The 23,865-nt window shown below is 56.3% G+C and overlaps 1 protein-coding gene across 2 annotated transcripts in view; it reads left to right on the forward strand.

Moving 5' to 3' along the window:
- Positions 1-23,133, forward strand: part of RBM19 (RNA binding motif protein 19) — a 129,116-nt gene extending 105,983 nt beyond the window's left edge. Inside the window, exons 24-25 of one of the 2 annotated variants that reach the window (XM_066370832.1) lie at positions 8,290-8,402; positions 21,130-23,133. In XM_066370832.1, coding sequence (XP_066226929.1) covers positions 8,290-8,387 — 98 coding nt within the window. In that variant the 3' untranslated portion in view covers positions 8,388-8,402; positions 21,130-23,133. Of the gene's footprint in view, positions 1-8,289; positions 8,403-12,979; positions 13,718-21,129 lie in introns of those variants that run through there. The other variant, XM_066370833.1, reaches the window with a different exon arrangement.
- Positions 23,134-23,865: the final 732 nt, after the last annotated feature.

The raw sequence follows: 23,865 nt of genomic DNA on the forward strand, positions 1-23,865 counted from the left end.
GGGGTGGGAAGAAACAGGTGGGCTGAGCACTGTGCTGAAGGTAGAGCCAGCCAGACTTGCTTCCTTTGGAAGTCTGGAGGGAAAGTGAGGCAGGGGCAGAGCTCTTTGCTCTGAGCCACTCAGAGCATGGATGTGCCGCGTGATAACGAGGCCCAGGACGCTGAGAGGGAGGGGGAGAAAGGAGGAGCTGGACACTAGGTTTGAGATTCCTATTAGGACTCCCTGCAAGATGTCAAGCAAATAGATCTATGAGTTCGGAGCTCAGGGGCAAAGTCTGGGCTGAGATATAAATTTGGAAGTCATCAGCACCCTGGTGATATTTAAAGCCTGCAACAGTTCACCAACCCCGCCCCTCCCTTCCATAACTTAATCATTCATAAGACAGCACGTTTTCAAAAGATCGGGGACCAGGAGAGCCCGTTATTCCCAGGTTGGCCCTCGCAAATATGCCTCCTTGATCTTGGCCATGAAAACATAATTGTCGGGCTTTAAAAATCACAGTCAGGAAAGTTCAGGCGAGTATGTGAAGTCACAGAATTTATTATTCAAAATATCCCTGTGCCATGGTTCTCCGAGCTCCCTGGAGACAGACGGGCCCTATAAGCTGTGCTCTCCTTGCCTTTATTCCTCCATTTGGGTGCTTGTGCCCTCCTTAAGGCTTGGCTGTGACAGTCTTCACTCCAGGTGTGCTGAGGGCCCCAGCGGGAGGCAGGGGAGGGAACTGTCCTGGATTGCCACAGAGGGTTCTGGCCCAGGCAGCAAAGGCCACTGGGGAGTTAGGGGCCCGGAGGAGGTATTGTGTCCCTGGTATAGGAGGTGGGGCCCCTTCCCTGTGCAGAGGGGTGTGCTTTGCCCCCCTGCCCCGCACACCCTTCTGTGCTGGCAGGTGGCCCTGGGAGAGAGCAGACATGGCCTGGAGACCAGCTCTTTCTCACACGCCCCCCGCCCTCCCTGCTGGTGGAGGCAGCATCTAGAGAAGAGGAAGCAGGAATCGGTTCAGCCAAGGCAGCGCCTAGGTGGCAGCGCTAGCAAGGGTGCACATGCCTGGCTTTCGGGAGGGAGCCATGCTCCTGATGTGGAACGCTTGTCCCTACAGAGCTGCTGGGGCGGCCGTGCAAGCCGGGGCAGGTGTCCTCCGGGTCACCCCCTCCCACGCCCCAGCCTCTCTGAGTGGTGTTTTGGAAATATTTCCAAGCGCTTCGGCAATATCCTGCATACTCTTGGCCCCTTCCCCCGGGAGCGGCTGTCCGTGCAGGAAGGTACTTGCTCCCAATCCAGCTAAATTGTTATTGACTTGTGTTCTCTGCGTTCCGCAAACATTTCACTCAGCCGTCGCCGGCGAGGCCAGGATTCCCTGCTAGGGGTAACGGGGAAACCAGCTGTGCGGGCCATTTCTCCTGCTCTTCCTCATCCATCACGGAATTAAACTGACAGAAGGGGAATTTCAGAGCGACTTGGGAGGGGAAGGGGCTGGGCCTGGATTGGACGAAGGTTCTGGGGACTGGGGACCAGAGTGCTGGAAATCCGGGCAGGAGGAGGGTGGACTTCCCTCCGGGGTTGTGGCTGGCGGCAGGGGGCAGCCTGTTTTGTTTCTGAACTGGAGGCCAGCCCAGGCCGGAGAAGTCCAAGGAAAACACGCAGGCGAAGAGGCTGTTATTACTGCTTCATGATCACAAGGGAAGCCAGTGGGGTTTTGTAGACAGGAGAGACTAAGTCAGAGGCCGCGTGGGCAAGATGTCAGCGGAGATTAGCCACAGACCTTAATGTTGCCTACAAGACATGAAAAAAAAGTATTGTTACTGATTGCCACTCTTTTGCTATTGGATTTGGCCTGAAATTTGAGAGCCTGGCTTCTCTTGAAAAATAAGGTCTGGCTACCCTGGTTCTGCATCCTGATGGGGTAGCTGGAGCTGAGTTGCACGGGTTTTTCTTTTGCCATAGTCCGCAGCCATCCCTATAGTCCACCCACTCAGACCACCTGACTGTATCACATTTCTACCTGGCTGCCTCAGGCCTTTGCACACACAAATTCAGGTACAGATATCATCCCACCTCAGACCTGTGTGGCATCATTACCATTTCCTCCCTTTCCGCCTATACCCCCAGCCTAGGGCCTGTGCCAAGAGAAGGGGGCAGGGAGCTAATGTCAACCACACCCCTTGAAATCGAAGGATCCATCCAGGTCTGCAGCAGGGAGTGGGGGACGCCTTCCAACCTTTCCTGCTTCGTTTTTCTCTCTTTGTCTGCACTGAGTCACTGTCATCTGGACACTCCCCTTCCTCTCTGGTTGCACAGCCCCTCGAGTGTCGGTAACTAATGCAAACACATGCAGGACCAAGTCCTCGGCACCGAGTTTAGGCTCAGCAGTAACCAGAGCAATCTCAATAGCTAGTGCCCATCCCAGGCCATCACATCAGAACCCGTGGGAGTAGAGCCAAGTCCAGTGGTTTTCTAGATGATTCTATCCAGTGGTTAGGTTGAGAACTGCTGACCTCTTGTGAGAATTGCTGGTGCAGGCAGGTGGGTAGTTACGTGAAATGGTTTTACACCTTTCCTACTAAGAAGTTCTTTCTAAGGAGGGTTGGGCTAGTGTCTCCACCATAGGTCGGGCAGCTGAGCTGGGACCATAAGCATCACTATGCAGTGATGCGAAGGCCCTCTGGGGAGAGTGTGGTCACATGACTTCCCCCGAGCCCCAGAGTTGCTGCTTCCACATCTGACAAATAGGACAACAATGTCACCCAGCTCATGGGTTTTCTGAAGTCCACCCCCCTGCTGCCCAGAGCCTGAAGGGCTGCAACCAGGAACACCAGCTCCTCCCTCTCAGCTTTCGGCACTGGCTTGGCCACCTTCGGGGTGTCCGTGCACGACACTTTTGTCACTTCTGACGGTTACTGCTCGACACCCCGCAGGTCTGGTCCTAAGCTAAGTGCTCTGTCTCCTTATGTCCCACAGTGGGCACGATGCCCTTCCTACAGGAAGGAACTCGAGTAAAAGTCGGGGACGCCAGCTCTGCCCACCTGGGACTCCAGTACGGCCTCTAGTGAGCTGGTGGTTCATTGTACCCTCTGAGGCTTTCTTGGTGCTGTAGCCCACATGGTCGATGCTCTGGGAACACTTGCTATGAGTGACTGAAGACAAACCCTCCACGCCCCCATGGGACCAGGAGAGCAGGCACTGTCCCCATTTAACAGAGAGGAATACTGAGGTACCGAGTTAAGTAACTCCCTTCAGTCCTCAGGCCCGTGTGTTTCCCTGTGGCCTGAGAAAGCCCTTGGCCCACCAGTTGGGGACCATTACTGTGTCCCAGAGCTGCTTGCTAGTGCTGTGGGTACACGACCACCAGAATCATGTGGCCGAGTCCTCTGCATCTGTCTGTCCCGGGTTTCACAGAGGAGGGAAGTGACAGGAACAGCTTCCATTAATGCCCAGAGGAAGGGCTCACCTTTAGTGAGCGCTTACAGTGTGCTGGGCCCCGAGTTTGTTCATACTTGTAATATGGCAATGTGCCCTTGGCACTGGTCCTGTGCTGGGACGGCAGGCCCGGCCCCAGGTCGCCTGGCCAGGAGCAGTGGCCTTCCCCCAAGCGGCCTGGCTCCAGCCGGCACCACCCGCCCTCGGCTCAGAAGCCTGGCTCAGCTCAGGGTGCCTTTCAGGACGTCCCGACCGGCCGCGCTCCTGTCCTCTCCCCACCCACCTTTCCTCGACATTATGCCTCCAGAACAAAACCCGTGACATGCTTTCTCTCATCCTCCTGACAGCCCCCCGCCCACCCTCTTGCGCCTTTCTCTCTGCCTGCCTGTGCCTTCCACACAGGGCGACCGCGCCAGCCAGGGACGGCAGAGAGACACGGGCTGGCATTCTGTCAAGGAATTAATTGAAAAATAAAATCATTAGGTGGCAACTCCAGAAATGCAAAATGGTGGTTGGAGGGTGGGGGCGGGGGGCGGGGGCAGGACTCGGGGGTGGTTGGGGGCCGGCGGAGCTTTCTGTCACGTTAATTTCTTGTGTGTGTTTGTTGGGTGACACTCGCTTGCTGTTTATCTTCGGGTACAGCTGTAACACTGAAGAAAAACGCACAGCTTGTTCCGTTTATTTATTTTACACCTTTCTCCGGTTCTGCATTATGTTTGTTTGGTGAAAACCCACTGAGGCTTTTGATGTCGGGGAAGTGGGATTTCGGCAGCTGTTCCCCCTGCAAGCAGGGTGCTCCACGCGTAGGCAGGGCCGCGGGGGGGTGCGAGGTGGCGTTTGGTGGGAACTCAGGGTCTGCTGTGTCCTCAGGGTGGGGGGCACCAGGGGGCTGACCTGAGCCAGAGACACCAGGCCCATGAGAGCAGGCGTGGCATGCCAGGCGTGGACCCAAGTGAACTTGTTCGTACTCACAGTCGTGCCGGGAGGCAGGTCCTGTTTGCATCCCCAGTGCACTGACCCAGATGGCGGAAGGGATCATCCAGGGTCACTGAGCCATTAAGCGGCAGAGCTGGGACCTCAGATGGTCTACTTCCAAGGCTGTGGAGCTAGCCAGCCGCCAGCCTTCCTCCCGCGCCTCCTGCCCCACCGTGGTCTGTAGGTACCTCTGTGCCGCCGTTTTCCAATGAGAGTGGGGAGGGGCTCATGCCTCCTTTGGCCTTGATGTGCTGGCCTTCCTGTGACGGTCCCCACCTGTTGGCGCTCATGGGCCTAGTGGCAAAGAGAGACCTGTTACATCGACATCTCTCATAGTAGCAATAGCAACAAAGATGTGTTGGCACCATCGATGGGCCCTCCCCAGGCACGGGCATTTCTCTTTTTACTCCTTTAATCCCCCCGAACAACCCAGTGATGGGTAGGTATTACTAGTCTCCTCATTTTGCAGTTTAAGAAAACTGAGGCACAGAGGGGCCAAGCCAGTGGTGGGGCTGTGGCATCAGCGCCGTCCTCCTGAGCAGGGCGATGGTACTGAGAGGTGTTTGTGGGGCGGAGGACCTGTTATCTGCTCCAGGCAGCCGGGGAAGCCGGGGCAGCAGAGGGTGGCATAGAGGAGGGAAGGGGGACGACCTGCCCTGTCCCCCTTATTTTATATTTAGGGGATTGAATCTCAGACACGTATGTGCCCTGCCTGAGGTCACACAGCCTGGGAAGTGCCAAAGCCAAGTGTGCCTCCTTCTATAGCCAGACATGGTGACCACGTGCGCTTTCACAGGGACCTGGATGACCTTGGCCATGCCCCTGGGCGCTAGCCCCCGACCCCGAGGCAGGACCCCTCAGGAGACCCCACCTGCCACAACACAGACAGCAGGTGCGGGTTGCAGATTGGACACACTGAGCCTGCCGCATGTTCACCAGCAGGCTTCGGGGTGCGTCCATCTCTGCCCCTCCGTCTTCCTATCCAGGAAATGGGGGTGATGGCACCCACCTCCTGAAGGAGGTACTTGTGAAACTCATATGAGCTGCTGCTTGTGAAGTGCCGCCCCATGTGCACGTCCTCTTCTGGCTGTGTCGCCCCTCTCCCAGCCTCTGTTTCTCCGGCCAGACGACACCTCAGGTGCCTCCCAGCTCTGCCAACATTAGCAGTTCTAACTTTAAAAAACAACTCACCTTATAGCCATTCATCCTTCCCTTCTGCAGATGATTACAGAGCACCCACTATGTGCTGGGCCCTGGACACAGCCAGAGCCAGCGCCCCCAACCGCCGCTCCCTCCTATTGTCAGAAGCCGGCGAGGGGTATCAGGGACAGGCCCGCAGGCCCTGTCTTGCTGCCCAGCTATTTCCCGGCTCCTATTACCTGCCCGCAAATTCAATTTCCAGAGGCCATTGTGCACCTCCAAAGCCTGGCAATTATAAGGAAGCCAAGAGCATTGAGGAGGAGCAGGAGAGGAAGTGGGTGTCTGAGCCACGGCTGCCGCTCCTGCCCCCAGCCCACCCTGTCCCCTCTCCCTTTCCGTTATTAACAGTGAGGGGTACAGCCGCCAGGACTCGAGGCTCCCGGGCAGACTGGTGGGGGGCAGCCTCCCACACCTTCCTCACCCCCGCTGAGGGTGCATCCAGCCATGTCCCCGCGGCCCACTGGGTTTGCTCACCCCCTGAGTCAGCAAATGTTAATGAGTCCTTACTAGGCGCCAGGCAGTGCGCTAAGGCAGGGGACACAGAGTGGAGGGGACGGTGTCCCAGACAAAGGAATGCCTGCTGAGGGGAGATGTGCAGAGGGTAGGCAGTCCTGTTTTAGACAGTGGTCAGGGAGTCCTCTCTGAGGAGGGACGTGGCAGCTGGGGCTTGGGGTCTGGGTCCTGCGGATGTGGAGGTCTCAAGGTGGGAGCGCATATAACTCACCTGGAGGGAGGGCCAGCCCGGGTGATGCCCCTCCGGAGGGCTTGGGATCTCCCTCCGAGGCCAATCACCTGTAAGGGCTGGCTGCAGCCGCCACCTCTGTGGAGGATCAGCCGTGCAGGGCCGCCCCGCAGAGCAGGATGTACTTCAGCAGGGCTCTGGTGCCCACGGGGTTTGCCTCTTAAGTGTGTCGCTAGAGGTGGTTGGGTGGTGCTTTGACGTGGTCAGATGCTATCCACTGCGTACACTGGCTTTGGGGCTTCCTGGGAGACACAGACCAAGGTCAGTCACCACCTGTGTTCTGCCCAGCATCACCCAGCTTGAGCTACAAAATGATCTGCAGATGGCTGCTACCTGTGCTGGGCTTGGAGGTGCCCAGGTGAGGCCAAGCTGCATGCCAGCTACTGCAAGTGCAGGGCCTGGGGCCACCCAGTGAGAGCTGCTGGGTGTGCTGAGGCCAGATACTACTTGTCTGAGGGATTTCAGGAAAAATCTAAAGCCTGAGTCAAGACAGGCCATTTGTATGGAAAAGCCACTGGAAACCAATCGAGTGGGCCTGAAAGTTTGGTGGGGTCTCAGGGAATCGTCAGGGCCGGGTGAACAGTGATATCCAGGTTGATGTAGACTCAGATATGGCGCCTGCCTGCTGGCTGTGTGAGCAGAGAGACATCAAAGGAACAGTGGCCTGTGTCAGCACGTCTGTCTGGGAGGGAGCTGCCCCCAGCTCTCACCTTGCTGCCAGACGATCCAGTTCCTCCCCCGTGTCCCCAGTGCCTTCGGAGCTGCTGCCCGGCCCTGGGGCTCGGAGGGAGGGAGTCTGAGGAATCCCATGTGCAGGCCCTCAAAGAGAACCGCCAGGGACTCCAGCAGCCCTCCGTCTCCCCCAGCCTCAATTCCCGCTGGTTTTTACAGCCTGGACTTACAGGGACTGCTCTTCCTGGTGCTGGAACCATGGGCTGGGGGGCCTGGTGTGGGGCTGGGACATCCTCGCTCCTCAGGAGCGACCACTGCTGCCGAGGTCTCCCTCCCAATTTTTATGTGGCGCACGTGGGTGTGGGCCCAGCCTGGTCCATTTCCACCCTTCCTACCAGTCTTGGTGTGGCTTCTTTAAATCCCTGGTTGTCGGATTTGTATTTGGCTAGCTATCAGCTGGTTCTGGGTGATGGTTCTGTAGTTCCGATGTGGTTGTGGGATTGTGGAAGGGTGCGAGTAGGGCGTTAATACACGGCCGTCCTGACTGACACGCATGCACCACGCCCCTTCCTAACTAACGTTCGGGCGGGGCATCTACATTCCCTCCTCCTCGCCTCACAGAGAGCTCCTCTGCACTCCTCAAAGCCCAGCTCAAATTGTCTGTCCTCTCCTCAGCCACCTCTCACTGTGGCTCCCTCCACACCCCCTCTGCAATCCTTGAGCCTCTATTCACATGACATTTACTGAAGCACCTGTCCTAGGCTACCGGCCGCTGGACGGTGAGGAGCCCGCGACCTCCAGGAAAGCAGGAGCTACCGCTTGTCTCCTCAGCCACTGCCCTGGCGTGACTTGGCCCCTCTGGGGGTTTCCAAGTATCCCCCAACCCATTCAGGGAGGCCTCAGCCCCGAGCTCCTGGAAGGGCGCCTCCCTCCCTCCCCTAGGACGTGGAATCCTTTCCTCTGTGGGTGGACGTGGGGCAGGGGCGGCCTCCAGAGCAGGAGAGTTTCTGGGCCCGAAAGAGGCAGCTGCCCACAGCAAAGCTGATGACTAACCAGCCTTTCTCTCTCTCTCCTCTCATGGCTTCTCCCCTCTCCCCCCATCCCTCCCCACCCCATCCAATGCTCCTTCTCTCGTTCCCTCTGTTTCTCCCCTCTCACCACATCCCCTCTTCCCTTCCTGTGTTTCCATTCCCTCATCTCCCGCCCTCCCTCCCACCCTCCCTCTCTTCTGCCTCCAACCCTCTCGGCTGTTCTTTTCTCCTCTCTTGCCATCTGGGCTCCCACAGAGCCCCCGAAGAAGAAGCGGTCTGTGGTGTTGGACGAGATCCTGGAGCAGCTGGGAGACAGCGAGAACGACAGTGAGGAGCAAACTCTTCAGCTGTGAGCCGGCGCCGAGAGGGTACGTGCTCCAGGGCCCTGAGGCCCGGAGACAGCCGCTCTGCTGCTGCGCTCTCTGCCACGCGGGTTTGGGGAGGGGGGTGGGGGCAGGCAGTCCCACCCTCTGCTGGTCCGGAGCCTGGGACCCTGGGCTGCAGACGCCCGCTCTGTGCCAGCGTGGGAGGCCCGGGCCCGGCCACCTTAGGAAGTCCGTGGCGGGGGGTCTGGGAGCGCTGAAATCACTGGGCCTCCCTGCCAGCCTGACTCCGTGCTGCTCTCACATGAGTTCTCCCACTCGCTCCTCTGACGGCGTCCCATCCTGCTGGCAGGAAGGTCGGGGTACAGACAGGCCCAGGGGTGAAGGCAGCTCCTTGGAGTTAGGGTTCCCGCTCCAGTCAGAAGCCCGGCTCAGTTACCTGACCTCCCCGGGCCCAGCCTCCTTCTCGCTGACTGGCCCCGCTCATAGGGCTGGGGCGAGAAAGGGAAGGCTGGGGTGGTTCGTGAAAGACGCCAGGCCCAGTGCAAGCTTCGATCCTCTCCCCCCCCCCCGCCCCAGGGCTACTGAGCTGGATCCCACTGCATCTGTCCGAGGGCCCGCTCACAGCTTGGAGCTTGGCCTGTGTCCCACGCCATCCTCATCACTTAGGACTGCAAGCCCTGGTTTGCTCACCAGGGTTGTCCCCTGCCCTGTTGACCTCGGGGCTGGGGGATCTCTGAGCTGCTCGTGACGCCCCGAGCTCTGAGCCCAGACACCATTCTCGCTGGTTGAGCCCAGCTGTGTCCCTACTAGTGGCTTCCCCCTGCTCACAGGCTAGGGGCCCTGTGACATGCATCCAGGTCCCCAGTCCTGGCAAGCAGTATTCCAAGGCTTATCCCCATCTTGGAATATCCGCGTGCACACACCTTCTCCAGGCTGGAGATTCCGCCTCCCCTACTGGGCGGGCCTGTGCCCCGCACACACCTGGAGGCGGGAACACACCTGGAGGCGGGAACACACCTGGAGGCGGGATAGTGGAGACTAAGAGCTACAGCCCGTGTGACTGGGCCTGAGTATCGGCCTAGCTGTCCCCAGCTCTGTAACCTTGGACCGCTGTGGTCCCTTCTGACCCTCAGCATATTTTTCTATAAAATGGTGCTGATATTATACTTACCTCAGAGATGGTGCTTGGACTAAATCAGTCTGTTGGTGCCCATCAGCACTCTTGTTCTGAATTCGGGGCCTGTGGGTGGGGCTCCAACTGAGAGTCCAAGAACCTTGTATCTTTATGTGTAAAATTTGGTCTCTTGAGGGGCGTAGTCTTCGTCCAGCTTTCAGAGTGCTCTGGGCCCCGAGCCACGTTCCACGGCCCTGCTGCTCTGTGAGGCTGGGCATCTGCCCGGGTCCCTATGGGCAGGCTTTCCTCACCGGTCCTGTCATCACTGGGGACTAACAGGACAGGCTGAAGACATAACCCCAGAGTGGCTGGTCCCTGCTGTAAAGTCCTATGGACACCAAATGACCACAGCCTTCTGAGTGCGGGCTGTGTGGTGGGGCTGATGCCACCCCGCCCCAGGCCAGACCCTCGGGTGACCAGGCTCCCAGGCCACGGCATTCTCAGTATGACGTGGCTGGGGTCCACCCCATTTCTTCCCACTGCTCTGTGTCAGGGCGTGTGGGTTCTTCTGGTGAGACACACAGCTTTAGAAGTTTCTGGCTGTTTCAAGCAGCTGTTGTTTTCCAAGGGGGCAGGGACAGGGCCAGGATTGCCGAGACACCAGGTCAGATTCCACTGTCCTAGGTGATTGACCAAAGGGAAGGGGGGGGGTGCGGGGGCTGGGAGTGGGTGAGGAGCTGGGTGTGGCTGCTATAATTTTTATTGTAGCCATTGTCATGGTCATTGTCGTTTTGGAACAAAGTCAGGGATAGCCAGCGAGGTGATAGCACAGTAGGATCGGTGATTTGTGATTTCTGGGCCGGCCCAGAGGAGGCGCCATCTCGCCCCCTCGGGGAAGAGCAACCTCAGGAAAGCTTTTTAGGAGAAAGGCAGCCATCCCTAGTGTGGAGGGTAACCTGGGGGAACTCCAGGCCACCGTCAGTCACTGTTGTCCCTGAGGCGGTGGGGCATCAGAGAGCTTTCAAGACAGGGGCTTCATGAGTTTACAGTGATGGTAGGACATCAGTGGTCCCAGCCTGAAGGTCTGGGCCTAGCTGGGAACAGTGCTTCACAGACACCTGGATGGGTGAGGAGGGGCCGGGGCCAGACAGGAGGACAGAGACAAGTGACAGGAGGTGCATTCCACCAGGAGGGGTGGGGAAGGAGAGCAGAGGGCCCGGTTCCAAGAAAAGAAAGCCTGGGATGGAATCTCCGCTCCCCTACCCACTGCCTGTGTGACCTGTAGCAAGGGGCTCAGCATCTCCTGCCTTGATTTCCTTGTCTTTAAAATGGGTACAAGAAGAATTCCTGCCTCGTAGAATTTTATTTTGGGATTAATGAAAAGATTATGGATGGAAAGCACTTAGCAGGCTCTTTCATGTCCAGTGAACACTAAATAAATTATAGGATTATTATTATTATTATTTAACAAAGAGGAAAGCTGGGGGAGGGAGGCTGCACCCAGCGAATGCTCAAGGATGTCAGACCCCAACTCGGAGACACAGGACAGCACAGGGAGTCACCGGAAGGGGACATGGTAGAAAGGAGTGCGTGTATCCAGGAAGGCAGCCCAGAGATGGTGCCCACTGTCCCCCAGCCCCCAGGCAGGCTGAGCAGGCACAGCACTAACCCAGTGCGTCCTTGCACAAACCAGGGCTCGGCCCCAGGTGCGACGGTGGTTGCCGAGCTGCACGGTTGGGAAAGAAGCCAACCCTTCCCCACAGTGTTGCCATGTTTATTCCTAATCCGTTCCAGCCTGGGGCCACTCAGGTGGGATGCCATCGCAACTGTAGTCTAAAAGCCAGGCTCGGGCCATTCCACCAACTTACACAGTTTAAAAAAAGGTCCTTGTTAGCACCCCACTGGCAAAGGCCCACAGCTGTGGGGTGATACCTGGGTGCGCAGGGAGGCCTGCCTCTTCCCTCCTGGGAGACACAGCCAGCATCCTCCAGCCGGCTTGTATGGTGCAGGGGCTGGAGTGAAGGATCAGGAGACCACAGGGAGCCCAGGTCCCAGCAGAAGCACCTTGACTCTGGGAGGGCTCCAGGCACCTTGTGGCCTCTCAGAAAGGCGAGGTAGAAAGGGCACAGACCAGAGGCAGAGGCTGGCAGACCGGGTAATGCTCACCTCATTCATTCATTCATTTATCCATCCATCCAACCATTCATCCTTCCATCCATCAAACACTTAGTAGATGGCCCTGTGTCCAAGGTGCCATGTTGGGCACCCAGGATTCAAGGTTAAAAACACTGGATCCACATGCTGGTCTGTCTCCTGGACTTGGAAATGCACACTCCAGGCAGAAAATTTCCAGCAGCCCCTGCCCGCGTGTATTTTCCCCCTTCCCTTTTACCGCCTCCTTGGGCCTTTTTGTCTTTTGCGGCCAGGCCAGCCCTCGCAGCGCCTGTCTGTGCTCTGCGGCGTCGAGGAAGGGATTAGTGCGAGCTGAGCATGCAGGCTTTGGTGAACAGAGCCGAGTTTGGTTTCAACATCTAATTCAATTTGTTCTGCCGAGATTGAAATATGAAATGGTTGCCAGTCAAACGTTCAAAGGACTGCGAGCGCCTGCTGAAATTTAAATTTTAATGAGAATGACTTTAACCCTTTGGTACACCTTGTAGAAACGGAGCACGCTCTTCCAGTCTGGGAGGTGCCTCTCGGGCTCCCTCCTCCGCCTGCCTCTGTTTTGCTGAGCTTTGCTCAGCAAAATAATAGTCAGGTTTATGTTTTCAGCAGTATCAGTACTCAAAGATTAAGGGAATACTCAGTAATAATTTGTTCTCCGATGTTGCCCCAGCCATTGAAACAGACACCTTCCCAGAGGTGACTTTTGCAAGCCCAGTCCAGACTGGGCCCGGCCCCTGTTAGATGCCCTCGGAACACCTGTACTGCCCCAGCCGTGAAGGTTTGGTCTGTGTTGTGCTTTCACGTCTGGACAGCAAACACCAGGAGAACAGGGACATGCAGCCTCCCCCGCCTGGCGGGGAGGAGGTGTTTGGCACTACTGGTGAAGGAATGGAGGCTCAGAGAGGCAGGTGCCATTCCCCCAGACGACACCACACAAAGGGCTGGCAGCAGGCTGGCACCTAGCGCCGCGTAGCAGGAAGCCTGAGTTCCTATCCCCCAGCTGTCCTGTCCCTGGGGCAGCACAGGATGCAGGGGCTGGCCCTATGCCCATGGTTATTTAATATCATCACATGCCGTCGCTCCCTGGGTGAGTGTTACGACTCAACATGGTGTCACCCTGGCATCCTCGGGCTCCAGGGTGGAGAGCGAGGGTGGTGGGGCGGCCCTGAGACTCCCTCCAGGACATTCGGCTCCCAAGGGCTGAGCCTGTGGCCTCATCCTCAGGGACTCAACCTTGGTGCATGCATCCAGCAGACGTTTGCAGAGCCTGCCATGCGCCAGGCCAGCCCTGGGCACTGGGCGTTACCTCCTCTGGGGTCACTGAGGCTTCTTTCTCCACGGGGTGCCCAGAGGGGCTGACGGAAGCTCCCTGAGGAGGTGGCGTGTGAGCAGAGCTGGACCAGAGGCATAGTGGGAAATCATCTGTTTTAAGACCCCGAAGAGGCAGGGTGGGGAAATCAGTCCTGTGTCGGCCAGGAAATCTGAGCTCAGCCTTCATAGGTTTGCAGTTCATTTTGAAGCCACTTCTAGATGGTTCCAAACTCTTTTGGCCACAGAACCCCCTTTTCTAAACAAAGGTCTCATGCAGAACCCAACACAGTCAACGGAGAAAGCAGAACTGCTGTGTTCGCTGCCAGGGCCCGCGGCCCAGCCCCCGCAGGCCCACCCTCCCCTCAGCCCTGAGCGCTTTGGGAACCACTGGTGTCAGCGTGCCTCCCGGAGCGTGGGCAGCAGGCCTCTCGGCTGCACAGATTTTATGCAGCTGCACACTTTTTTAAAATTTTTGAGATATTGTCATGTGTATGTTACAAATACAGATGCACAGCTAACTCAGCCAAGCTATGATTTCTCCAAGCTCTTGAGGAGGTACCATATATGTATATATACTGCTCACAAAAATTAGGGGATATCTCAAAATGAATATGAAGCGATAAAGTATCCCACAATTTTTGTGAGCCATATAGCAAATTGGTATAAAGAAAATTATTAAGCACCTAAATATAACAAGTGATAAAAAAAGTATCTAAAGCAGGGGTTGGCCAACTTCAGCCGGAGGGCCAAATCCAGCTGCTGGCTGTTGGTATAAATAAAGTTTTATTAGCACACAGACACACCCATCGGCTTGCATCTCATTCAAGGCTGCCCATCTGCTGCAGCTGCAGAGTTGAGCAGTTGCAGCAGAGGCTTATGGCCTACAAAGCCTGAACTATTTACCAACTGGCCCTTCACGCCACATTTGCCACAGGATCTAAAGCAAGCCCCTCAGCTTTGACATCTCAGAAATAAGACCAGAGAGGGCGAGCGGCTTTTACAAGGTCACATTGTAGCAAAACTCTCAGTTCCATGCACTCCATGCTCCTGGCTCCCCGGGCCAGAATCCCCACTCTGCCTCCTACCAGCCACATGACCTTGAGCCAGCATCCTTGACCTCTCCGAGAGCCTCACTGGAGGTGTGAGGATTAAATGAGGATACTGTCAGCACTCTACCAGTGCTCACTGTTGTTACCCTGTCCTTCAACATCCAGGAGTGTCCCTTATTCCCATGGGAGGCCCTCATCATCACCTGCCACCCAGGAGGCCACAGGGTGCCAGCCCCAAGCTCAGGGCCTTGTGGCTCAGTGGCAGAACAGAAGGCACCCTGCAGTGCAATGAGAGCATTCCCAGAAGCCAGGGCTGCGTCCCCTCCAGCTCCCTTAATACACCCATGTCCCTTAATTGCAGCTTTCATGCCAACGGCCCATGGGGGCTGCAGCGCCCCGTCCTTGGGTGCAGGCCAGTAGCAAGTATTTTCTGTTGTACAGATTTGCGGGTGGCAGCTGCTCCTGCCCTCCCTGCTCCCGGTCCCCAAAAAGATCCCAGGTGATAATGCCGCCACCTCTGTGTCACCCTACCATTTGCAGAACGCTCACAGTCACCAGCTCGGCTGAGTCACAAGGCAGAGACTGTCACCCTCACCGCACAGGTGAGAAAACAGGCTGGAAAGGTGAAGTGAGCTCCAAAGCTAATTCCAGGAAGGTGTCGGGGGAGGGCAGGTCCCCTTTCCTATGGGCATCGCTACCAGCCATGGGCACACCACCACACTCAAGGGAGGAAGCTCAATAATGGTGGGCCACATGGGACATCGCCAGAGATGCTGGTCTCGGTCACGGTTCTCAAACTGTCCCCCAAAGGAGCGGGGATGGGGTTGAGTGGGTTGGGTCGAGCCCTTACTCCCCTGTCCCCTTCTGTATTCTCGTGGGTTCGGTCCTCCAGTTCGCACAGTAGAAGCACCTCACTGCAACAGTTGTGAGCCACAGATATTTTCTGGCCCTCAAAATGCAAGCCAGCCTCTTCATCTAGAGAATGGGCTGCTCCAGATCCAGGGGACCACCGGCTGTGCTGGCCCTGCAGACACTGTTTCGGTGACTGTATGTTTTTGCTCTTGACGTCTGTCGTGTGGCAGTTGGAAGATGGGCAGGCCCGCGATCTGAGGGATGCTGCACAGTGGTGGGGACACAGCTCCCTCCGGACTGCCCTGTCACCTTCGAGGTCAACTCGTCATAAGGCCCAGGACAGCTCCCCTGCTGCCTGGATGGTCTCACATGGCGTCTGTCCACTGCCCTTGGCCCAGTCACGTGGTGAACCCTGTCTTAGGGAGGGACTGGGAGGTGGTCTTTCTCCCAGGAGCCCATCTGCCCCGCTAAAGCATGGGGGTCCTTATGCCACGGAGGCAGTCAGGCCGCTGTCGGGGGTCTTCTTGGGTCCTTTTCTAGGTCAGTTTGTGTCCGGTTTCTACATTTCGAGCCGAATTAGAACTTAACCCCACATGAGCGTCATTCAAAGGCCCCACATATGATGCTTCCAGGGATTCTTGTTTTGTTTTCTGGAGAAAAGGGAACCCAGCTCTCCAAGTGAGTTTGGGGTAGAGGGAGCGCAGTCCATGTATCTTATTCTCGACTCAACTATTTGCTGCGTCTGGTCAGCTTCTGGAGCAAAAGCTAGTGGACCCACAAGATGGTACTTTCCAGAAATCCCAGCTCTCACGGGTGAGAGGTTAGGCTCTGCCCTTAGCCCAGAAGCACAGGCTTTGAGAATCACGCAGCCTAGATTGTGCTGTCCAGGTTTGAATCTCTGCACCTGCTTCCTCTGAACACAGAGATGAGACCGACCCTCCTGGGGTGGGTTACAGGCCCTGGGAAGTGAGTGCTGAGAGACAGCCCAGGGCCCAGTCTGAGCCTCACTGAACGCTGCCCAGTGGTGAGCTGGGGGTGCAGTCCGAGGCCCCCATGGAGCTCTGCCCCAAACACCAGCAACAGGACTGTCACCCACCCAGACTGGAGAGCCCTGCTGGCACCTCCCGGCCCCGAGCACTACTGGGGACAGCCAGGCGCTGCTCCCAAGGAGCTGTGTGTCCCCGTGTGGGGGCTGCCGCTGCCTGTCGGCTACTCAGGTCCCCACAGCCTCACCACAGCCTCCTTGCCGAGGTAGGGAGTCACGTGGCAGCCGAGTGAGGTTTCAGATGTATCCACTCATGAATATCAATCAGGCCTGGTAATTCACAGTAAGTGGGATCCAGATTGACTAATAAGCAAGGCTTTCACCCCAAACTGGGCCCAGGGACAGCTAGTGGCGGCGGGCAGGTGTGGGCACAGTGTGACCAGAATTGGAAAAGCCAGCAGCCGAGCTGCAGGCGGCAGGGTGGACCTGAGGGCCACCAGACAGCCCAGGGGGCAGGGGTCCCTCCACCACAGGCAGCGGTCAGCGCCCTGGGAGTCTGAGACCCCTGCAGGTTTCTCTCCTCTCCAGCTTAGAGCCCCTCTGCACTCCCCTGACCACCATCCGGGGGTTCCCCGGGCAGACCCTCATTACCAAGCAAGGAGGCTCTAGGGCGGAGCCCAGAACCGTGTGAGCGCTGCCCACGGTGCCGCGCACTCTTCCTCCCTGAGTCAGGGTATCTGAGTGACGGACAGCGGGTTGGGAACAAGCTTATGAACTCTGTGACCTTGGGGCCAGGTTGCCTGGCTTTTCTGTGCCTCTGCCTCCTCTTCCATAAAATAGGGGTGACAGGAACACCTGCCTCAAAGGATTCGCTGAGCAGGCCCAGGGGCCCCACTGCTGTGGTAGTCGCCTAGACTCCAACATTGAACGTGGACTGTCTCCACGCCACTCTGACCAAGGACAGCTGAGAGGAGCATGCCCATGGGCCCCCTTCAGCTGTGCCCAGGCACGCCAAAAGGATTTGTGAGGAACAAACTGCCTGTGTGCCTCTTGCAACTAACTTGAGTGTCGGTTGTGTCTTTCCTCCGGTGGCAGTTGGTCTCGGCACTGATAAGTAGAATTCTCACAGCTGTCTTAAGAGTAGTCTCGAGGAGGCTGCCAGCCCTGCTGTTACGCACGAGTGTCTCACTGTGCAGGGAAGTAGAGTCGGGACAGCTGATTGACCTAGAGCTCGGGCTCCACAGGGACCCTGCCCATCAGAGCTCACAGGCTGGTGGGGAGCGGACGAGAATGCTCAGGTGGGGGTGTGCCCTGCGAGCCCAGGGGAGACTCCTGGTTCTGATGGGGCGTGTGTCTGTGGCAGGACAGGGAAGCTGTGGACACATGGCTGTGTGGTCATCTGTAGCTTAGCCTACAGGAGTCTGCAGGGCCAGCACAAGCTGCCACCTCCACTGGTCCAGACAGCAGCCAGGGCATGTGTTGTGTCCCAGGCATGCTACCCACCCGTAAGGCCAGGGGCCGGGGCCGGCATCCTACAGTTCCCATTGGATTTGGGCAGACGGTAAAGGCACTGTGAAGCCAGAAAATGGTGGGCCATTCCGTTTATTAAAGTCTTATAATGGCGGACAAGCAAGCAGGCAGGGAAGACCGCTTCCCTTTCTCCCTCCGGACTCACCGGCCCCCACAAGCAAAACAGCACTCCCCAGCAAACAAGCCGGGTCAAAGTCAGGGTTCTCAAGCCCCTCGACACTCTTTCTCTCTCTCTCTCTCTCTCTCTCTCTCTCTTTCCACTTTCCACTTTCCAGCAAAACAGGCTGGATAAACCCCTTCTCCAGCAAACAATTGCCCCTCCCAATCCTCAGTGTGCATCTGCCCCCCTGAGGGCAAGCACCAGCCCTTCCCAGACTACACACAGGGCGCTGCCCCAATACAGGTGGCAAACTTAAACACATTTGTTTACCCAGCACTACCACATTGACACTTTTTTCTTATACAGGACAACAAACAAGCAGTTTAAAAGCCACAGCCTTTGTGATCCAGGGAGTTGAGGAAGTCATCTGCCTGCATCACAGACAAGCCTGTGACCCTCCCCCCTCCCCCCATGACATACCTAGGTAATGTCAGGCAGAGAGAGCAGGCAACCGCGGTTGCAAACTGCGGCTTGCGAGCCACATGCGGCTCTTTGGCCCCTTGAGTGTGGCTCTTCCACAAAATACCACATGCAGGCGCTACCTCGATAAGGAATGTACCTACCTATATCATTTAAGTTTAAAAAATTTGGTTCTCAAAAGAAATTTCAACCATTGTACTGTTCATATTTGGCTATGTTGACTGATGAGTTTGCTGACCATTGGGCTAGATCAAGTAGAAGGGACTATTGATGCTACTGATGTCGCTGGGTCCTTGTGGGGACGAACTGAGGTGAAGCCGGCCAGGCACTTCCTTCAGCGCGGTGCCAGGCGTGTAGTAAGTGCTCAGTAAACAGCAGTCATTGTGGTGGCAATCACCTTTGTTCTTTGCATGACTCTCCACAGTCCCATTGATTCTTCAGCAGATGCCGGGTCAGCTCCAAATTCCCCAGCCTGAACTGCAAAGGCAGGCAATATTCATGGGGGGCCTTGGGGAATAGACAAGCCAACTTGCAGCTGCTGCTAATTTTTATTTGCATCTCAAGTGGGTGCCGAGCGGGTGCCTGCCTCCCTTCTCCGGCCCGGCCCATGGGCTCCCAGTCCCCTCTGGTGGTGCGAGTTGGCCATCAGAGCTCGGGCAGCCCAGCCCACTGCCTGCCTCCCAGGAGACACTGGGTAGTTTCTCATTTTCCCCTTGAGCAGTTTCACAGCCCAGTTAAACCTGCAGCGGCGGAGGCTCGCTGGGACGGGAGACCCAGGCCCGGGGCGGGTGAGGGAACAAATACACCCAGTGCTGGGCGCTGCCCACCCCACCCCCAACAACAACGTGAAATGGCCAGGAAGAGCTCCGGGAGAAAGTGATTTACAGATAGCAGCCCTGTCGTTGTACCCCGACCCTGGGCCCAGCTGGAGTATTCACCAACTACATAAAGATTTCCAGCCCATGGATTCCGCTTTGCAGCAAACGGTACAAAGAGACCCTGTCTTAGCTCCTTATCTTTTAAAGCAGAGGCTTGCCCCCTAGTCCTGGGAGAGGTTCATCTCCCTAAAGCGTGGTGCAGCACAGGATTCTTCTGATCGGGATACTCCAGTGGCCAGCCTGAGGCAGGTCACGTCCCCTTTATCAGGACTGTGTTAGTTAGAAGTGCTTCTACCGAGGACCTCCCCTGAGCCAGGTTCTTATGAACCATGCCTGTCGGTCTGAGTGGGTCTCCTGTGCCCATTTTCCAGATGCAGCAACTGAGGCTCAGAGACATGCAGCGGCTTGGCAGGGGTCATGCATCTCGGACACAGCAGAGTCCGGCTTCAGGGCCCCGGGGTCAGCCTGAAATCAAAGCCAGTGCACTTTTCCAGAAAATACCCTGATGGTGGGAGCAGTGAGGGAAAGAAAGGCCCCTCTGCACCCATCATCTTGGAAACCAAACCGTCTCCGGCCTGGGCCCCCGGCTGTGCCAGGTAGCAGAGCGCTGACAGCGCCCCTTTACTGGGGCTCCCTCGTCCCGCTGGAATGAGGTCCTCTCACCAGGGTTGGCCAGGCCCACAGGCTGGGCCAGACGCCACACGTGGGTGTCTCCAGGTGCCCTCTCTCCCCGTCAGGACTCTGGGAGCAGATCTAACCTGGGGCCATCTAGACGGGGTTGCACAAGTCCAGCTTTGTGGTGCCCCAAACCGTGGGAGGCTGCAGGGGTCTCCAACCCCCCCCCCCCCCCGATTCTAGCCTGCCTTTGTCCTCCAGTCTCCAGCCTCGTGGTAGTTCTCAAAATGCAGCCCTCGGGCTCTTGCCTCGTGGGCTCCTCGTTTCTTCGGGCGTCCGTTCAGACATGGCCTCATCAGGAAGCCCTCCTTCCAGCCTGTTCAAAGTCAGCTCTCATTTTCTTCTTAGCAGCTGCCACCTTCTGGTATTTCCTGTTTGTTTGTTTGTTTATTGTTTCTTCCCCTCCTCTCCTCCCCCAATTAGAATGTTCCATGAGGGCAGGTGCGTTATTGTGGTGGCTGCCGCATCCTGAGTCCAGAACAGTATCTGGGGCAAAATGTGTAGACAAGGAGCCCAGGAAGCTGTTAGGTAGTTAGAGAGCAGGTTCTCCCTCCTACGGTTCAAACAGCCCTGCAAAGTGAGGCTTATCCCCACTTCACAGATGAGGAGACTGAGGCCCGGGACTGGGTGCCGAGGCCATGAAATCCGCCCCCTACACAAATGCCCCATTTTGCCCTTCAGTGGCGGCTAGCCGCAGGAAACTTGCTCCTCCACCAAGGAGGGACGTCGGCTCCGGGCAAGCCATTGCTTTCCTAAAAGAATCCAGTCAGGAAGTGGGAAACTTGCGTTGGCCTGCGCAGCACGGAGCCCCAGGCGAGACCCAGCCGCTGTCCGTGCCTGAGTGGAGGGGCTGGGGTCTTGGGGTTTGCTGGCAGACGGCGGGCTGAAGTCTGCGCCTAGACTTAGTTAGAATTCAGCCGTTAGATCGCCCCCTTCTCTCTGATGGCTGCGAGTGATTGACACTTACAAATTACCCAGCCGAAAGTGTCGAGTCTTTGACCCCTGAGTAACATCTTTGGCAAGCCTGAGATTTGCCAGCATTTTGTCATCTAATTACTACAAATCCCTTGAAAATTCACTGGCTGGTGAATTTTTAATGCGGGGCAATTTCAATGTGATGCATTGCCCAGATGGGTTCTTGCGTTTCTCCTCTCCCTCTCCCTCTCCCTCTCCCTTTCTCTCTCTTTCTCTCTCTTTTCCTCTTCTTTCTCTCTCCATCTTTCTTTGCTTAACTTTCATCCTCTCTTTAACTTTGGAAATGAGCTGATGGCAGGAGCCCCCACTCTGAGTATCTGGGTGGAGTGGTTGGAGGGTGCTGGGTTCTTTGCATCTGAGTCTTCCGTGCTCTGTTCTCTGGAGATATGCACAGAGATGGTCACCGGGAAAATATCTCACTCCTGCCTCCCAGACAGCCTGCGGGGCCGGCCTGCCTGCTCCCCCTGGACTCCCCCCACCTAGCACAACAGACCGGGCAGCGCCAATAAAACACCCTTCTTTCCAAACGCACCTAGCGAGTGGTGGCTCTCCCTGGGCAAGTGGGCTGGTGACTGTCTGCAAGGTTGGTTACTTTCACACGAAATGTCAGGCAAAGTGCATGTTTCACTGCATTATTTTTACCTTGTCCTTCAGGTGATTGGATAATGGTGCTCACCTGGGCTGGGGAGAGATGGCCGCCTTTTGCGGAACAGAGAAGAGATGGTACCTTCAGCTCCGTGCGCCTGGACAGCCTCCTGCCCCTTCAGACCCCGAGGGGGCATCCGGACTTTCTCCGTCCCCTCGAGCCCCACACGGACCTGCCTGTGCTGCACAATGAACCTGGAGCTTCAGTCCACCAGCAGCCACGGGGCTGCAAGTTCTACTCCAAATCAGGAGTGAATTGTGGCCAGGGGACGAGGAGTCCGGCTCCTGTTCGTCCCTCCCTGCGTGGTTCTTAAATACTCATTTTTATCCCCCTCACCTTTGATATGTACATCGGGTTCTTAGTTCTAAATACAAAACAAGGTGCCTTTTAAGCTCCATCCCCACAACAGCCCTCTGTGGGGACGCCCCCCCCCCCCCCCCCCGTGACAACGCAGAGGGAGAAAAGCTTGGTCGCAGCCGCGTTCTCGCTGGTGACCTCCGCCAGTCCTCCCCACCCGCTCCCTTCCCCCTATTCACAGAAATGTGGTTTTGCTTTTCAGCCCCGTTCCTGGTTACATGTGTACACGGCTGATAAAATATTCCACTTCACCCCTTCTCCCCGTGGGACCCACCGTCTTACGGGAAAAGGGTTTGTATGACAGCGACCGCGCAGCCTGCATGTCGCCTGGAAACCATGGGGGGGGGGGGCAGGCGTCTCTCTCGGCTCCTCTTTATTCAGATTCCCTCTCTGGTTCTGATAACAGCATTGCTGGAGAGAAAGGGCCTGTGTCTCCTCTGTGGGCTCCAGTCAAGGCCCAGATAATTGCCCTCTCGTCCTTGAGAAGGGAGATGCCATCAAGGTGCCCAGTGTTTGCTGCCTGGTAGCACCGACCTCCCGTGAACTTCACCCGGGGTCACCCCAACAGGCAGAGGAGGCAGTGAGTGCTGAATGCTGGAGCCCACCATCCCTGGACACTCTCAGAAGTTGGGGCCAGAGCAGAATGTGGTGGGGAGAAGTCCCAAAGGGGCAGCTGGCTGACGGATAGAACCCTGCCATCGGAGAAGGGGCTGGCCGTTGCGCATGGAGTGGGGGTGTCACGACTTCTTGAAGTTGTCCAGGGGGAAAGGAGCAAAACGATGGCCTGGGGTTCGGCCCGGAGGACTCTGGAAGTGACGGAGATACCACCTCTGAAGACGGTGATTCCTGCTTCTCTCTCCACCCACTTGGTTCTCTTATTCACATGTAACTGATGTTCTTCGAATCCAAAATATTCCAGAGGCACCGGGGGGGCAGAGGCGGGCGTCCTCAAGCTTCTTGTTAACCTCCTTTTACACAGAGCAACAGCTGGCTTTGCTCTGAGCTCACAGGGACTTGGCACTCAGCATTCTGAATGCCGCCCCCCGTTGACCCCTCCAAAGGACCTCGACTCAGGAGACAGGTGTTTGCAGAGCTCCGCGGTGGGCTGGTGGCATGGCTGGGCGCTGAGGGGCAGAGCCACAGACCCTGGGCTGAGAGAGAGCTTCCAATAGGGTGTAGAGCTAATAATGCAGGAATGTATCGAATAAGCTTCACGTGGCAGGTGCAGCATCAGAAGAAGGTGGAGCTCAGGCAGGAAGGCAACAGGTGCTTCATAGCACCCACTAGGTGCTGGGCACCGGGGTGGCAAAGGAGAGAGACACGCCTGGCTTGGGAGAGTTCAAGTTTAGTAGACATGACATTTGCACGGAGATGACCTTTCAGAAGGAAGGCATCAAGGTGAGAGGTTGCCAGGGCAAAGAAGGGACAGTTACAGTGGCCTTGATGGGCGAGCAGCCACGTGAAGAAAGGTGCACACACACATTCTATCTGAAGCTCCGCCCAGCCCCTCCATGCCGTGGACCGATTAGCATGAACTAGCAACGCTTGGGCCCATGTGGAGAGAACTGCATTAAAATAGAACTGTGAATGATTAATTCTGTTATCTGTCCTCGGCCACCGCTGTCTCCAGCCTCGTGGTCCCCAAGACTGGAGAACGCAGCAAAAAGGCTGGTGGGAAATAGGATCGTGTCTTTATTATTTTTTTGTATTAATTTTAATGGGGTGACATTAATCAAGGTACATAGGTTCAGAGAAAACATCTCCAGGTTATTTTGACATTTGATTATGTTGCATACCCACCACCCAAAGTCATATAGTCTTCGTCATCTTCTATCTGATTTTCTTTGTGCCCCTCCTCTCCCCCAGTAACCACCACATTCTTGTCCATGTCTTGTTTATTATGTCCCACCTATGTATGGAATCATATAGTTCTTAGTTTTTTCTGACTGATTTCACTCGGTATAATGTTATCAAGGTCCATCCATGTTGTAAATGATTCGATGTCATCATTTCATGTCTTTATTTTTATGCCTCAAAATTCCCCCAATTTTTTTTTTTCTGATGTTATTTTATTTTGAATCGTGTGTGTGCGCGCGTATGTGGACACGCATTTTTTTCCTAACGAGAATGCTGTTGGAACCATTTAAAGTTCTGGGCTCGCTTGAGCCATAGTCCCCACTTGACAATGTCTGCCAACAGTTCTGAGACTATGGGCACTTTTTCCCCTCCTCCCTTTCACGTATTTGTTCATTAAGTGAATTTTTATTGAGAGCCTGGCACTGCACTTTGCACGGGGACACATGGCTGGAACAGAAAATTTTACCTTCTTACATCTCATGGGGAAAGAGACCATAAACCAGGAACAAACAGATGAATATATAATTTCA

The sequence above is a fragment of the Saccopteryx leptura genome, chromosome 2 (genome assembly GCF_036850995.1).
Source record: "Saccopteryx leptura isolate mSacLep1 chromosome 2, mSacLep1_pri_phased_curated, whole genome shotgun sequence".
NCBI classification, from domain to species: domain Eukaryota; kingdom Metazoa; phylum Chordata; class Mammalia; order Chiroptera; family Emballonuridae; genus Saccopteryx; species Saccopteryx leptura.